The 19,019-nt window shown below is 31.8% G+C and overlaps 1 protein-coding gene across 1 annotated transcript in view; it reads left to right on the top strand.

The window, feature by feature from the left end:
- Positions 1-19,019, top strand: part of LOC145254653 (cap-specific mRNA (nucleoside-2'-O-)-methyltransferase 2-like) — a 50,841-nt gene that overhangs the window by 11,936 nt on the left and 19,886 nt on the right. The window contains exons 4-8 of the mRNA XM_080113296.1: positions 3,740-3,937; positions 6,431-6,560; positions 11,698-11,960; positions 13,893-14,051; positions 18,854-18,991. Coding sequence (XP_079969422.1) covers positions 3,740-3,937; positions 6,431-6,560; positions 11,698-11,960; positions 13,893-14,051; positions 18,854-18,991 — 888 coding nt within the window. The remainder of the gene's footprint in view (positions 1-3,739; positions 3,938-6,430; positions 6,561-11,697; positions 11,961-13,892; positions 14,052-18,853; positions 18,992-19,019) is intronic.

Consider the following 19,019-nt stretch of genomic DNA (forward strand, 5'->3'; position numbering starts at 1 on the left):
GAAACTGATGTGAAACTAAGGAGCAGATCTCGGTCTACAGGTCAGGAGCGTCCAGAAAGCAATGGACGTTTGGTCAATGTCGATAAAAACCGTCATATCAGACAATTGCTTTCATTTGGACACTCCCCTAATAAAGGGGAGCTGGTTTTCTCCAACACGTTGGGGAAACAAAACCAGACAAAGTTGGATGAAAAAAAAAAACCAAAAGAACTACCCCGCAGTTAAAATTAAGTGCGGAATTTAATTTCCTTTGACCTAATTAAATTTGCTGCGCACCTGCCACTTGTGCATTTGTAAATGTTAAAATGAAATTTTTTTAGTTCCTTTCGTGGGCGAGCGATAAGTTAAGTTTTTTGCCTCAATGTTCTGGGTTCAATCCTACCTACCTACCTACCAAAACTTAAAAAAAAATTTTTTCCAATTTTTTAAACAAGTTTTTTATTTTATTTTTTATTTTTACATCATGTTCGCTGTTTTTTATTTCTTTTTTTATTTCCGATGTTTTAAAAGAAGTTTAACATAGGATTTGGATCTAATACCCCCCCCCCGCCCAAATACACGCACCTACAAACACCCAGGCAACGCCGGGTACCCTTGCTAGTCTATAATATAAATCTCACTTGTCTGTTTAAATGTGTGTTTGTATGTCTGCCTAAAACTTTTGCCAAACTTTTACAAGAAACACTTGTCTAACTTAAAACATTATCACTCTTTATTTGTGCCTAAACCTAAACGTAGATTCCATGATCAAAGCTTCTTTCTTAGAACTGCACGTCTATGGTATTGTCTTCCGTTTTCCTGCTTTCCAGCTGACTATAATATGGTTGTCTTCAAGTCTAATGTAAACAAGTTTTTGATGAGCCGGTCCATTTAACTTAACAAATTTACCAAATTTTCATTACTAACAATTAATATATTGTCCAATTGTCTACTGCACACTCTTTAACTCTTATACTCGAGTGTCCTCTTGGCCTTGATAAGTGGTGATGCCTATGTAATATATATATATATATATAACATTTTTACTGAAAAATTTGTGTAAAAAATGTGACAAAACGGTCTTGAGGAAGGAAAAATAACCAAACATGTGAGGCATAAAAATAGTCATAACTTCCTTAATTTTAATTGGATTTTAAAAATTTAAAAAGATTCTAAGCCATTTCATTTTTTTGTGTGTATTGCTAATCTTTGTTACTTTTAGTTAATCTTTGCACTGCTCCCCCACCTCGTTTTCTAATCAGTTAATTAGTAAATCTTTGCACTGCTCCTCCTCGTTTCCTAATTAGCTGACTCTATCCAAATAGAGATTTTGTCATCAAGTTAACATTTTTTTAAACATAATAAATACATTGCAGAATTTGTCGCATTTCGAAATATCAGAAATCTTAACTTCTTTTAGGAATGAAAAGTATTGCTTTAATAGTAAATAATAAATTCCTGACAAATAAAGCAGATGCCATGACTGGAAATCAAAACTGAATCTTCAGTCTGGATTCTATAAACTGAGCTGTTTAGATTTTCTCATAAAAAGAGCTTAAAATATTGGCTGAACGAAATAATTATAGCTTTGATATCGAATATATATGGATTTAGTATTCACATGTATTATAAATAAAGTATATATAAATATCAAATATATATAGATTTAGTATTCACATGTATTCAAACATTAGTGATAAATAAATGGATGGTTAAACATTATCAATGGCATTGGAAATTCTTTTAATTGTTCAAATCAATTCCTTTTACTTTTACAACATAATAATGTTAAAAACTATTTATAATGTATTACAATTTGGGTCATATATATATATACACACACATACATGAGAAACTGTCTGTCTGAGTTAAAGTTTGTATGCTCCCCCCACCTCTATACTGTGTTGGGATTGAACCTAACAAAAACTATTCTTCCAAACTGAGTCTCTTCTCTAAAGAGAATCAAAGCAAGGCAAGAGTAGATTGGGTCAAGAAGAAAATCTCTGGCGACTGATGTGACTGGACAGCTATTAATGAACAACATTTGGAGTGTCTTCTATACTACGCGATGGTATCTCATGAATTTAAATCAAATAATTGTCTTGTGTTGTTTTATCATGGCGTGATCACAAAGGTGATCGGATTATAAGAATATCTTTTGATATTCGGTTTTTTTTATTTTTGGTGTTTTTTTAGAATTACACCTAATTAAAAAAAAAAAAAAAAAAAAATACAGAAAAATATGAATGAAAGAAGCTGCAATATTCCAAAAATCACATCAATTGATCAAGTACTTTTTTTTTTATTTAAGAAAATTAAATTTTATGAGAAAGTGAGGAGGAGGCTGGGAGCCGTCATTGATTTAAATTTTCCCAAAATGCAAGGACTACAATTCAATTCATCTACAAGATTTTGTTTGTATTCAAAATAATTGAAATTTGATTTTCTTAGTTTAAAAACAAAGCTACTTAATTTATGTGATCTTTGGAATATGTCCTCTTCGTTCTGTGATTAGTTGTTCGTCATTGGCAGAACTTGGATAAAAGTATACATTTTGCTCATTAGGATTGAGCCAGCCCCAACTACAAAATGTTTTATGTGATCCACGAGGTGCAACTTCATGTTGCACACACTTCAGATGTCACCATTCACTGCAGCAAACATGCTTGACATGCAGGTTCAAGAAGGCACGTACATCAAATCTGTTGCCAGGGACGCTGGGAAAATGGTGGGATCCTTCTACCGCTCCAGAAGATATCTCACTACGGAGGCAATTCTCTATCTGTATAAAAGCCAGGTACATCCAAGGATGGAGTACTGCTGCCACATCTGGGCAGGAGCTGCTAAAAACAGCCTATCCTGCCTTGACAGAGTACAAAATAGATTTCATGGTTTAGTGAGGGATGCCTTTTTCTCTTCCCTGCAACCTCTCTCCCACAGAAGAGATGTTGCGAGCCTGTCTTTGTTTTATCGTTATTTCCATGGCAGATGCTCGTCTGAGCTCCAATCCCTCGTACCCCTCTCGCCAATCTTTCACGAGAAACACCCGTCTGGCTGAAACTACTGTCAATAATTTTCCCCACTCTTCATCTGTGCCTAAATCCAAACGTAGATTCCATGAGCAAAGCTTCTTAGAACTACACGCCAGTGGAACTCTCTGCCGCTTGCCTGTTTCCCACCTGACTACAACTTGGACGTCTTCAAGTCCAACATAAACAAACTCCTGACAAACCGCCCCTTTAAGTAAGTCACTCTATCTAAACCCCCAATACTAATGATTACTACAATACTATCTCATTGATTACTGTACACGCAATAACCCTTATCCCTGAGTGGCCTCCGGGCCTTGATAAGTGGTGAACCCCATGTAAAAAAAAAAAAACGGCATCTTGCAGCAGGTTGGTAGTACACCATTACATGGAGTACCGCCTTGTCACCTACCCATCAAGCAAGTATATTTGAGGGTGCATCTCTCCCAGTGAATTAAATGTGCCTTCAGATACCAACGTGGAAATTTCTACGATTCGGCATGGTGATGAGTACGTACATCATAAAGATTTTTCTGTATTTGTGGGTTTTTTTTAATCAAGTGTAATTCTAAATAATCACTTTTTTCTTTTTTTTTTATTATAAATTTAATTTTTATTCAATTTATGATTTCTTAAGATTCAACGTACGAATAAAAAATTTATGATGAAAATATGAAAGCAGAGCAAGCATATATTTGCAAGTGATTGTATTTTCTCATTTCCCTTTTTAGGTTACAGCCGATGGTAGCATTGATTGTCAGAATAATCCCTCCGAACAAGAGTCTATAGTTGCTCATTTACACATGTGTGAGGTTTTTACGGCACTTCATGTCCTTGCCCGAGGTGGTTCATTTGTGATCAAATTCTTTACCATGTTCGAAGCCAACAGCATCTGTTTGATGTATCTCTTGGTGAAATTCTTTGAAAAGGTTTGTTCACTCTTGAAATTCTTTACACTGTATAAATACAACTGATACAGATTTTTTTTTTCATCCCAAGATATGACTAAAGTGAAATTTTTTTTTTTTTCATCCCAAGATATGACTAAAGTGAAATTTTTTTTTTTTTGTTATGCCATTTTTTTTTTTAACTAAATGGTTTATTCTTGATTATGATTTTTGCAAGTAAAATTTAATTACATAGCCGTGTTGAAAGAATGAATAAAAGTTCTTGCGTTAGTAGTTGTAGAACATTTGATGAAACAGAATTGCTTCTCTGGGAAAGACCAAGGAAAATATGGTGTAACGCTATGAAGAATCTTCCTTTTGGGGGAGCTGGGGGCTTCCTGTGTTGCCATAGATGGTCGTGTCATCAGCATAGATGTCAACGAATATAAAATTGAAAGTGTCTGTCTGTGTGTGTGTCTGTCTGTCTACACAATAACTCTGTCAATTTTCAGTTTACAGACTCGAAATTTGATATACGGGGTACTGAGATTTGGGAAAATCTTTGTTATCCGTTTGGGGTCAGACTTCTCACTTGTGGGGAGGTGCACGGCAACGGACTCGCGCAGATATCCTTGTTGCTGTCTTCAGAATTGAAAAAAAAATTTCAGTCACTTTGTTTTCTTAGCATGTATACATGTCTCTATCTGTTTATCTCTCTTTCTCAATACTCTTTCTCTCTCTTTCAAAGAGAGAGAAATTGTTTTTACGTAGTTGAAGTTGAGACTACGAACAAGACAGATTGTGCGCCAGCCAACGACGGACAGTCGAGAATGACTTTCCAAGTTGAAAATGATCCTTTTAATTGTTAAAAATAAAATGATTTTATTTTTATAAAAAAGATGTCTTGTCACTTACTTTTTACAAGTGTTCAATTCCAGCAAAGCGGTCCCTGATATTAACGACGATAAAATCCTGCCCGTAATTATGTCAACAATTGACTCACCAGCAGATGTAGTCGACGTCAAATCAACACTAATCAATTCTGTTGAATCCATTTATGTAACAAATGTATTGTGTCAACCCTTTAGTTTAAAGGGGATGTACCTATCATTTGATTGTGTCTAAGACTCTGGGGAACTGGTTGCCATTCCTAGAACGTAACTCAAGAAATGTCCGTTCGATAAACCAAGTAACTCTCCCTCGCAAACGATCGGATCACAATGGGAGGAAATGATGAGAATGAACTTCAGAGAAAGAGGGATAAATAGACCTGGTTAGAGATAGGTTAGTTTGGAAGCCAATTTCTTAACCCTTTATGACCTGAATTATGATGTAGATGATTAAAAAATATTAAAGGGTAATTATACTATGATTTACAAACTGGAACAATTATGAAGTTCAATAGTTAAATTACCACTGAGAATTTTTGCATTTCCTAAACTTACCTTGATTATTATCCATACAAGTATTTATGACAACAAATGAAATCCTCCACTTTCTGAAACAGATGGCGGCATACTGAATGTAAGCAATGGACATTTTCAATCTGGAGGCATCTGGCATCTGCCCAGATATTGAACTAATACGTACAAGGTGTGTTTGAATCAATTCCCACTTAGTTTATGCCATTATGTTCACTTATTTATGAATGAATTAGTTCAATCAGACCATAAAGGGTTAAAGCCGCCCGACACATGCCAGTATGTAAAATGAACGTTTAACCAAATGTGATGATGTTGTGACAAGATACAAATGTGAAGAAATAATTTGGATGAAAATGATTCTGTGGAAATCAACAATATAAAATGATTTATAAACAATTTTACAACTCTAATTACTATGAATAAAGGCCCATTGTTCAATCAGTGTTGCTAAGCGACGACATCGAAAAAATGGCTTTACCAATAATAGATAAATTAAAATAACGGTTTTGGTTATCGATAATTATCGGGGGAGGCAAAACTTAGCTAAGATCACTCCCAGACTTATAGATTAAAGTTCTGTAAATTTTAAAGAAAATCTGTTCAGTCATTTTGGAGTCTATAAGGAACGGACTCACACAAAGTTGCATTTATATAATTGTAGAAATTCTTATGTTGAAAAACATTGATTGGAAATTTTCATAAGTGACTGGCTAGACAAAATCAAATAACGATTTGTCAGTAATATGCAATATCATTTTTATCCATGTATTATGTTTCACCTGGTATAGTTTTTTTTTTTTTATATAACAAGAAATTAAAGTTTACAGAAGGCAGAACATATATACACACACACATCTTTTAACAATATTTTACATATAGGATGTTCTTACTTGCATCATCAGGTACTATGTCCATGATGCTATATTTCAGGATGTTTGCCCTTCTTCAGGTGTGTTCTATTTTCAAACATGCATGGCAGGTTTTATTGTAGATGGTGCAGGTTTACAGAAATTGGAAATTAATTTATCTGTTTCAGATGAATAATTTTCTAATATCGCTTTAAGTACTTTAACCTATTATCAAGTTTAATATATTATATTTTTTGTTGTAGGTAAATGTCTTCAAGCCAGCCACAAGTAAGCAAGGAAACTCAGAAGTATATGTTGTCTGTCTCAATTACCTCGGCTTGAATGTTTGCCCCGAACAGGAAATGTTGGACATGCTGCAAAATATCATATTCAGTAAGTTTTTATTATGATTTGTTTTATTTAAGTAGCAATACACATGAAAAAATTGAAATAGCTTAAAATATTTCAATATTGGTATGCATAGAAAGAGCTTGATGAGCTAAGAAAGAATCTTTTTAAATTTTAAAAATCTGATTAAAATTAAGGAAGTTAGGACTATTTTTGTGCCTCACATGTTTGCATATTTTCCCCTCTTTAAGACCATATGCGTTTCGTCACAATTTTTACACTACTTTTTCAGTAAAACTGTCATATCTTTGTTAAAACACAAGACTAAGCAATGAAATTTACCATATAAGTGTATTTTTGTACTAGGAATCAGAATATGCGACTGAAAATCTCCAAAATTTCATGGTTTCCAAATAATCTGCAGTAAATGTGCATAAATATGCTGCAATTCCTTAAAAAAAATGTCATGTATCCATAAACAGAAAAGAAGTTGGAGAAACTTAAATCTAAACATAGGACCATTTAAAAATGAATATATTGCAATATTTCTTTGGTATTATTGTAGATTAACACCTTCTATTTAACCCCATCCAACCCCTTCTGACCACTCCTCCAAAATGTGATTCTACCTTTTTAGGCAATTATGTATGAAATGCCATGAAAAACTTTAATGAAAGATAAACAAATTATTTTAGAATTTAATGTAAAATAATTCCCCATTACAAGTCATTCTAGCATTTTAGGGCAGTTAACTATTTTTTTTTTATGGGAGATAAATCCTGTATGCTTTTTGTTTTATTTATTTATTTATTTATTTTTTTAAGATGATTATGTGTGGTTTTAAGAGGGTTTCTTTGCAATGAGAATATGGGGAGAGTTGCCATTCAGACTTTGAATTAATTGTAGGGCTAATGAAAATTATGTATGAACATACTGAAGACTTGACAGAAACAAAAACAATATTAGAGGGGGAGGGGCGGTTAGTTTCACAAAAATTTAATTTCAAATAAATAATAAATATCTTACAGAAAGTTGTGTGTGTGTGTGTGGCAGGTAAATAAGTCAGCAAATGTTATATTTAGTTTTAATTTAAGAAACTGCGTTACGAAATTTCAAAGAAAATTCCATAAATTTGTTGATTTCTATTTTCGAGGTTGAAGGTGTTTATTCCATAGGCCATTCATACTACACTGGAGTACGTTGTAAAAATACCTTTCGTTTAATAAGTAGAAAAAAAATAATGGAGTTTGTATTACTGTACACATAGATTCGAAAAAGTTATCAAAAAGCAAATACATAAAAGATAAATGTTATCAAAGGCAAGATAAGTTACTTTTGTACTTAACTGGATATGTTTTTAGTGTTTATATTTAATGTAACATGTTTATTCAGTTCGAAAAACATACAGTGCTTACCGATGTAATGGAAAGTTAAAAATGGCGGCCGACTATCTCTTTCACATGGTAAGTTTCGGAAAATGAGTTAAAAATAAAAGAACTAGTCAAAATACTGTTAAAAACCTGCCAAATATATATCCGCCTATGTCATGGTAACATATATTGAGCAAGTTTCTAACAGTATTTTGTCTAGTTTTTTATTTATAGCTCATTTTCCCAAACTTATCGCCTGAAAGAGAGAGTCGGCCGCCATTTTAAATTTTCGAATACATTGGTAAACACTGTTTTTCGAGCTGAATAAACATGTTACATTTAATATAAATACTAAAAACATATCCAGTTAGGTAGAAAAGTAACTTATCTTGCCTTTGATAACATTTATTTGTTCTATATTTGTTTTTTGACAACTTCAAATCTATGTGTATAGTAATACAAACGAGATTTTCATATATCGTTTGATTTTGATTAAACATTTGTGGCTGTTCGCAGTAAAACATTGTTTTAATTCGCTGTTCAAAACTAATGCAATGAATAAAAGTGCATGCAAGCTATATATCTGCAAAAGTTTTTGTTTTTTAACCATGTTTTTAAATTTGACCAGAAATGTGAAATTATAATGGATTCATAATGCCGAATTGGTTGGGATTGTTGTTATTATACATTCTGAAAACCGAATAGTTCTAAACTAATTTTATTCTGATAGCAAAATAGCTCTAATTAAACATATCAGAACATTTATATTCATATTTTCATGTTTTTCTTAATTCATTCGTGAATAAAAATTAAAGAATGCGTGTTGTTTATACTGTGCTATGACTAATACTACAGCTCCTGCTGCTACTAAATGCTAACTTAATTTGACCAAATTCGAGAAATAGAAACTTTTTTTTTCGTGTAGGTCCTTTTAAATTATTATCAATTACCATGGTTCTACTCAACATAGAATAATACTTTTAATTGATAAAGATAGTAAAAAGAATGATTTACTTACTAGTGGGTGTCCGATAAAAATTTTTTTTCGAAATGTTCGATACTCGTCATATTAAAGTCTTATTTTTAACACGACAAAAAAAGAAATGGTCAAAAATATTTCGGACACTTGACAGTATTAATATTAACACCTCTTCTGATTGTTTCCTAAATTTCATGACGAAATTCTTCATACAATCATGGTACGGGCCTTTAGAAAACAGGGAGGGTCATTACAAAACCTTACCGAAAACGCCATTTTATGATTTTCACATTTTTATTACTTTATTTGCTTAAAACTCTTAAAATATATAATGTACATTCATATTTATTAATTCATTTGAAAGTATATTACTTTCCGAACAAAACACTAGTATTTTGAAGTCTTGAAGTGCTTTGGTTTGAAAAATATGGCTATTTTAGTAGAACTACCTTGAAATCTGTGATTATCCAAAGCGTTTTTTTCGTCCGTGTGTATTACTAATTTAAGTTTTTTTCACTCATAAAAATAAGTTTCTTTGAATATATTTGGCTAAAAGTTTGGTCGTTTTTGCATCCACTTTTTTGAAACGTGATGTGATGACGTAGTGAAATGAAACCTGACTAGTGAGGGTTGAAAGCTGGTATTGTAACGTTATACACATTTTAACATGTAAGGACTCGACACATTGTAAACTCCATCGCAAGGAACATAAGAAAGGAAGAGGAAAGAAATTCAACTCCCTGTTTCAATTTTTTTTATTATTGGAATCCTTTCAGATGAGTAATTTGTATATTTATTTGTGGACTGTTATCCTCATCTTCATTGTTGTTTCATGACGTTTTGGCCTACTATTCCTCTGGCCTTCATCAGGTGGTTAACCGCAACAGGATAGGAATACTGAAACCGTATCCTCAATAGTGCCTGTGACGCAGTGGATAAAGGCACTGATTCTCTGTGGTTCCAGGTGAGCATTGTCTGAAGATAGCGGTTTCAATCCTACTCAAAAGCCAGCCAGAGGATTAGTTGGCCAAAAAACATATAGTTAAGAAACTTAGCATTCTTATCCCGTGATCAACAATAAATTAACCCCTTCTCAAAGGATGAGGAGATAAGGTCTGGGAGGCTAGATCCCACCCCTTAGAATTGCATAGAATCACACCTTAGACCGACAGAATAAGGATATACCAGCACAGAATTCTCCAAACTCTGTCAATCTGATTTTAATGAGAAAGCCATCCCAGAGAGCAGCTGCATATAAAGTTACAGAGTTATTTCCCTTTAAATATAGAAATCATTTTAGATGCATTATTTTTATTTAACAGGAACAAGAAGTTATATGGCATTGTTTCAAGTTATGTCTATTATATGAACAAAACGTTATTAGTTTTATGACTTTATTTTTCTGGTGTCTTATTTGTTCTAATGAATTTATATTTTTTCTTTTTAATATTTTTTCTTTTTAATATTTTTTCTTTAATATTTTTTTTTTCTTTTTAATATATTTTTTCTTTTTAATATTTTTTTTCTTTTTAATATTTTTTTCTTTTTAATATTTTTTTCTTTTTAATATTTTTTCTTTTTAATATTTTTCTTTTTAATATTTTTCTTTTTAATATTTTTTCTTTTTAATATTTTTTCTTTTTAATATTTTTTCTTTTTAATATTTTTTCTCTTTAATATTTTTTTTCTTTAATATTTTTTTTCTTTAATATTTTTTTTCTTTAATATTTTTTTTCTTTAATATTTTTTTTCTTTAATATTTTTTTTCTTTAATATTTTTTTTCTTTAATATTTTTTTCTTTTTAATATTTTTTTCTTTTTAATATTTTTTTCTTTTTCTGTAATCTATACTTCTATAACTAAAGGAGATTTGGTATCTGTCTGAAGTCAACACTATATTTCTTTAAATTTTACAATTGTACAATCTTTTAATGTTGATTTCAGTCTGCTATACTGTTTTAGATTAATGTCCTCAATTATATCACAAGTGGGTAATGTAGCATCTGTTCTGTGATTATGAAACATCCTACCAGGCGTTATCTTCTCCTTTAGGGAATATATCATCTGTTCCGTTGTCATGAGACTATCTTCTCAAATGTTACTTCCTCAGTGTCAAACCAATGTAGCTATTGAAAGATAAGAAAGATTTAATATTAAATAACTTGAAGAAATTAATTGAATTTGGGCATGTGCAGACAGAAGTAAAAATATCATCTAGTTGAAATAAACAGTTTGAATATCAAATTGCTGATATGTTTTGTACACATTATTCATCCATCCAAACAAAGATTTTACTTGTTATAAACAATCCTTGGTGTGTGTGATTAATATTTCCTGTAAATTTCAGTGTTGTGAAAAGTAGTTTAAGAGTTTATCTGTTAAATATTTGCACACACATACATCTACTGTTTTTATTTATATAGATTTGTTTTCCATCCCTAAAAAAAAAAACCCAAAAAAAAAACCATCACCTTACAATCCTTCCAGGTATTACCTGGTCTTATTTTGGGGGCAGGGAGTTAGTATAGTATGTTCTGTTGCCATGAGACTATCCTTTCAGACCTTACCTCCCTTTTAAGAAGCGGAGTAGTGTAGTGTGTAGTATATGTTTGTTAGCTCACAAATATGTGATGAGAGGAAACATACTTTTGTTAGTTTTTATAAGTGTCTCGATAAGTTTCTTGTTTTTTGTGTAATAATTTTACCATTTCTGCAATATTTTGTATTACCATATTTGTCACATTTTTATATTCATATTATTTTTAATTTTTTAACATTTCTGCAATATTTTGTATTACAATATTTGTCACATTTTTATATTCGTATTTTTCAGGTGAATCGAATCTTCCAGACTGTTTATGGGATATGTCATCGATACCGGTCAGCTTTATTGAGTCGCACTTTCAATGCTGTCGACTATTCACCGGTTGGCAAGAGTCTGTGATTAAGAACAACCTCCGCTTATATCCGTGCTCAGTATCGATGAAAAAGAAACTTGACGTTATGCGCTATCACTGCTGCAATGAATATTTATCCCGTTATCCATGTCACAAGATTCCGCACTGTAACCGTCTCGTGAATCCATACAATTTGTTTGTAAGGAAATACTGCTTTTTTTCTGCTGGAAATTCTTTTGTGTTTTTACTTGAGTCACTTTATGAAGTGCTGAGGCTACACATAAAGCTTACTAATAATAAAAATTACAAATGCTCACAAATATAAAAAAAAAGTTCAAAGAAATGGTTACCTGTTCTTTTCCTATGCCATCTGGTTCAGAAGTGAATGATCATTAACATTTACTCATCCTCCCCGCACTTTAACATCTAAATTAAAGAAATTTAATTTAACACTTAATTAATGCTTTAACTGTTTTAAATTATTGCAATTATATATTTTTACAGATTTTTTTTTTTTCAAGCAGTTGCTTAAAAAGTAGAATCTAATATTTATCTTTCTGTAAAAAGCCTATGTTAATCTCTCCAAATTTACAATGAAATAAATATTTTGAAAATAAATATATTAAAAAAAAAATAGTTTTCATTTAACTTTCTAACTGGATGGATAATATTAGTGTTAACAAAACGTTATTGATACAATCTTGGTTAATGTGATGTCTATTAACATAGTCACAGAACGATATTAGTGTTATGAATGTTAATGTTTATTATCATAATAAAACATTATTCATGTTATGACCTTGTTTCATGCTATGCCTATCATAAGGAAATATTAGTGTTATGACACTGATTAATGTTGCCTATTACAGTAACAAAATTAGTGTTATGGCCTTGTTTACTGTTTTATCTATTATCATTGTTACAATTAGTGTTATGTTCCTTTTCAATGTAATGTCTATGGCATAATAATGGCAACCTTCTGTCTCTTGAGACCATGGTATTCTGCACCTAGTTTGGTTTACTACAGCGTCTGCTGTGGCTAAATAGTCCAATTTTAGATTTGCAGCTATGGTGACAATTGCTGCAATTATGGTCAGTGGTCCGGGTGGCATGGGTGGACTGTATCCACTCTTGTCTGTGGTTTTTCTTTTCTTCACGTTGTCTTTCTCTCATCTTTCTACTAATTTGATGTCGTCCTTGACCATGGCTGTGCGATCGGATGACTCTGACTTGAGATTTTGTGGCTGAATGCTGCAAGTCTTTAGGTCTTGGTTGCAGGTGTCCTTGTAGCACAGAGTTGGTCGTTCGATTGGCCATATTCCAGAGACGAGCTTGCCAGACAGGATCTCTCTTTTGGGATGTGACCAACTTCCATCCTGCACATATGACCAAGCTAACGCAAGTGTCTCTGTTAGAATGGCAAACATGCTTGCTATGCCAGCCTGGGACAAGACAACTGTGTATGTTGCTCTATCCTGCCAAGAGATGCCTAAAAGACGTCTGAAGTTTTACATGTGGAAAGCATTCAGTCTTTGTTCTTGGTGTGAGTACAAAATCCAGGACTCGCTACCATAAAGAAGAGTACTCAGCAGGCAGGTCTGATATACTCTCATTGTTGTGGTTAGTATCAGTAAGGTGTTGGTTGACACGGTGTTGGCTAAACAAGCCATGCTTTGCCTATCCCTATGTTGAGTTCCGCGTCCAGAGATACTGGTGATGGTGCAGCCGAGGTATGTGAATTGTCTACCACTTCCAGAGTGTAGTCACCAATAGTGATTTTAGGGGTGGTATTATCTTTGCTCATGCTGTTAGTGTTCTGATGGTAAGGGAGAACTCTGTGCATGCGTTCGTAAAGCAGGAGATGAGTCATTGAAGACTTTCCTCAGAATGAGCAACAAGAGCTGCATCATCTGCAAAGAACATCTCTCTAACGAGCGCTTGGTGAACCCTTGTCTTCGCTCTGAGATGGGCGAGGTTGAATAGATTGCCTATACAGTAACAAAATTAGTGTTATGACCTTGTTTAATGCTTTATCTATTATAATTGTTACAAAGCGTTATAATTAGTTTCATGTTCCTTTTCAATCTAATGTCTATTCTAATGTCTATTTTGATTTTGTCTTTCTATTCAGATCCAGAATGATGATTTCCTTTCCCTCAACTTCCAAACAAAACACCAAGGAACTTTCACTCAACGAATGGACTATCTTTCCCTTTCATGGAAAGACCAACTTAATCACTTTGATTTAAACGAATACAAACTCCCGGAATCATCCACAGTTCCATTAACGGTTTGTATGCAAAAAAAAAAATGCTTTATTTTTCTGTAAGACCAAAATTTTAATTTCATTTGAAAATTAAAACAATGGTGTGCATTTTTAATTGTTTTTTTTTGTTTTTTTTTTATGGACGGAGACTTTTTAGCAGGTTTATACATTATATACATTAGTTTGAACTTTAATGGCAGAAAACACACTTTTAGCATATTTTAACATGTATTATGTATTTTAACATGTATTATGTATTTTAACATGTATTATGTATTTTAACATGTATTATGCATTTGATTTATTCAAACTACTATTCTTCTTCTGGATGTTATTCTCACAATATTTTATCCGATGTAAGCATCAACCATCAAACTAGAGGAAATCTTTGCTACATGTGCTGCAACTCACCTGCTGAGAATTTGTATGGAATTTCGGACTGAACCAATAATTATAAATAATCTGATCTATTCGATACTTCCTTTGTTCCAACTTCTTTGACTCGTTGGTCTAGTGATCTCCATCAATTCACTGTTTTACTACCTCCTTGTAATACAGTTTCCTATTCCGGTAGTTTCTTTCTAAGAATTGCAAAGTTGTGGAACATGGTGTAATGCACCCAGTGTGTATGTATTTAAGGCAGCTTTTTTTCATTCAGGCAAATTTTATGAAAGCACACGTTTTTTTGTTTTTTTTAATATTTTTATTATTCTTTAATATTTATTATATTAATATTTTTTAAGTTTTCAAAGTTCATTTAGTATTTTGAAGTTGATGTACATACATTGGGTTTCTTGTTCAATTTTTCCTTTTATTTTACACAAATACTTTCAATTGGATTCATCAAATCATTATCATCAGGTAGTTTTGGTATGCTTACAACTGTCTTTCCTTATTTAGTTTATTTTTTAATATATGCATTGGTGATGAGATGCAGGATGTTATTGTGTGCAAAGTGCATGACTAGCTGAAAATTACAAACATGTGAAAAGTTTTTTTTTTTTTCTAAGGATTCAGGTTTGACATTATAAAATATTGTGGCTAGAGTCGTAATTGATATTGTGTGTGTGTATTTATATAGTTGACATTTCAAAACCAGAAGATGTATTTAATTCACACTCATGCTATTTTATTCATATTTTTTTTTTTTGACATATTTCTTGCACATGTTTTGTTGAATAGCGGTAACCCACCAAACAACTCATCAGAGACAAATGTAAATATCTCAGAACAGTTGGAATTTATTTTTCCTTTTTTCAATGTTGATGAAAGGAAATGGAGATATTTAAAGTTTGCAAAAACATAAGAATAAGAACCACTGTAATATTTATAGGTAGCCATCTCCAAAATAAACAATGAATTCAAAGCACACAAGAAGAATCCATATTTTATTATAAGTGCTACACATCTAAAACAAGATTACATTTAAGGTTTCAAAAGATAAAGGTGTTGAGTAATAATCAGTTCTAAGTGCCAGTCTTCTAAAGGTTAAATCCTCAGTATAAGCAATGCGAAGAATAAAATAAATTTAAGACTTTTGCTCAGTCATGGATAACTGAATGAGAATGCCGAATTAAATAAAGGGTTCAATTCCAACTTCCAAAAGTTCTGGGGTTTTGATTAATAAAATTGAGTAAGCTGATCCATAAGGATTTTAATTAATAATGATTGTAGCATTACAAGTGTATGCTGTATTTTCGTAGACATCGGCAATATTACATACCTAATGTGCTTCAACAAGTCATATCTTTTTTATTTGTGAGTCAATTTTTAAAAGAATTGCATTGATGAAAAGAGAATAGAATAAGCATTCCAATGATGTTAATTTATTTTTTTTTTATGCTCAAAGTCAAAGATGAAAAAAACGGTCAAAAATGACGACCGCAGAAAGGGAAGCTGTTTTTTCAATGTTTACATTTTGTACGTTACGTTTGGATACACATGCACGTGGTCGAATTTGCTTGGATATGGCTGAAATTTTACAGGCTATATAAGCATAGATGACCATCTCTACTGGACTTTGATTTATACTTTTACGACCACAGGAAGCAAAGTTACAACCAAGCAAAGTTGACAAAGAATATTTCAAAATTGATGAGATAAATCGGTATATATCATACATTTTCATATAGATAATAGTTTCAGAATTATTTGATAATTATTGTGTGGAAATTTCTTTAAAATGTTATCTTTTATAGAAATTACAGAATATAGATCTTAACGGGAAAACGGCTCGCTATGTACTAATGCGCTGAGCTGCCTGTACTCAGCATATTAACGAGTTTCGTTTGTATTCTCCTAAAAACACCAAGCTGTTTTTTTTGTTTTCAATATGAAAGCAGAAAAGTTTCATTTTTTTTTTTTTTTATTCTGAATTTATAAGTTAAAAAAAAATATTTTTAAGTTTTTCAAATTTGATTTTCAAACAATACTATTTTGTTGTTTTTAACGCTTTTAGTACATGTGTACTAAAAGCGTTAAAAAACAACAAAATGTACGAAGTTCATGCGTTTCTGTTACCATTGTATTCATAACTTCTTACTTAAGGTAGAATTGTGTTTTTTAGTGGTAAAAAAGAAATCAAATATATAACAAATAAAAGGTACTTGTGCACTTATGCTACTATGCTGAAATAACATTATTTAGAAACCCATTCAAAACATGGGGAAGGAAGGGTGTTTTGTTAACTATTCTGTACTTTACCTAACAAAGAAATAAAATATATCATGAAACTTGAATTTATTTTTAACTTATTGTCAAGACCATTTTTTGAATCAGTAAAACAAACTCATTTTTTTTTTTTTTTAACTGAGGTTATCTAAATAATAATAATTTGATAAAGAATTTCATTGTGATGCATTTTGTAAATTTTTACCTTAACATTTTTCTTTAGAATGACTACCTTTTAAGGTTTTCGGGTATTCTAAAAATAAATATCGCATTTAAATTTTCCGCAAATAAGTAGCTTTCCAGATATTAAGCAATGTCATTTCTTATGTTATTGCTGGTGGCCATCTTGGTACATGCGTTTCTGCATAGTTTCTCGGGGGGGTTATGTTTGCGTGATGGCCACCAGCGATAACATAAGAAATGACATTGCTTAATATCTGGAAAATTACTTATTTGCAGAAAATTTAAATGCGATATTCGTTTTCAGCATACCCTAAAACCTATAAAAGTAATCATTATACGTGTTATGGTGGAAACAAGGTAAAAAATTACCGTTTTATTTCTTTGTTTACATAGTTTTCAGTAAAACAACAGAATAGAAAATGACAAAAATTACCATCAACTGGTGAATATAAAGTTGTTGTTTATCAGGATTCCTGGTATCCTGGTACTGTGAAAGCTACATCGAGGATTCATGTAGAGGACGATTTTTGGTTGCATCTCAGAAAATAGGGGTATATTTTGGGCCAGATAGAGGATTTACAAAATTGATAATTGGACTGGTCACAAAATGCATAAGTTCTGGTCGACTATGGGAATTTCCATCTTTTACAGAAATCCAAAATCTATATGAAAAATTTTCTTCGATTTATTTCTGAGATTAATTCATATCTACTCATTTTTTTTTTTTTTTTTTTTTTTTTTTTTCTTTGAGGGTAGTAGTAAATACCAGCCATGAATGCTCTGTAGGCATTCAATGGCTACACCTTAGATTAAGCTCTCCTTTGGTGAGGAGGAAGGAAAATTCCTGCTCTCAATAAAGCTATATTTAAATACCACTATAATACTTAGTTTTATTCATGAATAGAAACCCACTGTATGATACTATGCGGCAGTTTAAAAAAATTGAAATTTGTACATCTTAATTTATAATTCATGGGTTATGGTAAAGAGATACATCAGATTTGACTACATAATCAGAAAGCACATGATTTTACATAAGAGCACCAAGTTTCATGAGAATAGATTGAAAAATAAATAAATGGTGGCAAAATTACCAAATTTCTAGAAATGTTGAGGTCTGTAATTCAGCCCATTTTTTTCTAAAGAAAAATGTCCACAGAAAAGCATAAATTTTGGCACTTAAAATTCTTATAACTTTTGAACTACTGATGGTATTTGCATAATTCAAACGGTTTTAACTATCTTTTACATAGCTCTTTTCATGCAAGTTGATAAAATAATAATTATCTAAAAAGAAAAAAATCAATTTGTAATGCTAATGATTGCACACAGCTCCAGAACCTGACTCCGTCCACGTCAGCAGTTTATGGTTAGTTACGTGAAAAACAGCCTTAAAAAGCCAACATGATTAGCCAGTCAGCTGTTAGCCAACATTTTCATTAACAGGAAAAAAATCACGTATCTGTTACTATTCTAAAAAGAATTTTATCATACAGTAGAACACCAGGATATGTTGTTTTCAGGTTACGATGTAGAATATGTTTTTCCGGACCCTGGTTATGGTATTTGCCCCGCCTTATGGTGTTATTTATTATTTTATTTGATTATATACATGTATATTATATACTGTACTGTATTTTGTTACTAATTTTTAATGCCATATCCCGGGGGTTCTACTGTAGTTGTTTCCATGAAAAATGTATCAAAAATATTTCTTTCATATAATTAAACTTACTATAAGTCTTTTCTTCTTGTGTTAAACTTGTTTTCAATGTTTTGAATTTATCATCTGACAGAGTACATCAGCTTTTTCCAGCAACTTTTTCAGTGGCTTAGCATAAACTACCAAAAGATGCCGACGTAGACTTGGGTCAGGTTCTGGACCAGTAACCATGATTGTACACTTGCTGACTAGTATAAAACTGCTTTATTAATCGTCTTTGTATCTCTTTATTTTTGTGATTTATTTACAGAAAATGAAATCTTCATCCCCCCGAAATAAGTCCCAGCTACAAATACTCTCAGGAAAGCCATTCTCTGTGATTTATAGCTCGCGACTTTGTGTTATAAAACTTCTGGATGATCTGAACACGTTCCTTGAAAACTGTGATGTATGCAGTTTTTCTTGTTTTCCTCGCA

Source organism: Euprymna scolopes, chromosome 30 (genome assembly GCF_053919585.1).
Source record: "Euprymna scolopes isolate OS-2025 chromosome 30, ASM5391958v1, whole genome shotgun sequence".
Classification (NCBI taxonomy): domain Eukaryota; kingdom Metazoa; phylum Mollusca; class Cephalopoda; order Sepiida; family Sepiolidae; genus Euprymna; species Euprymna scolopes.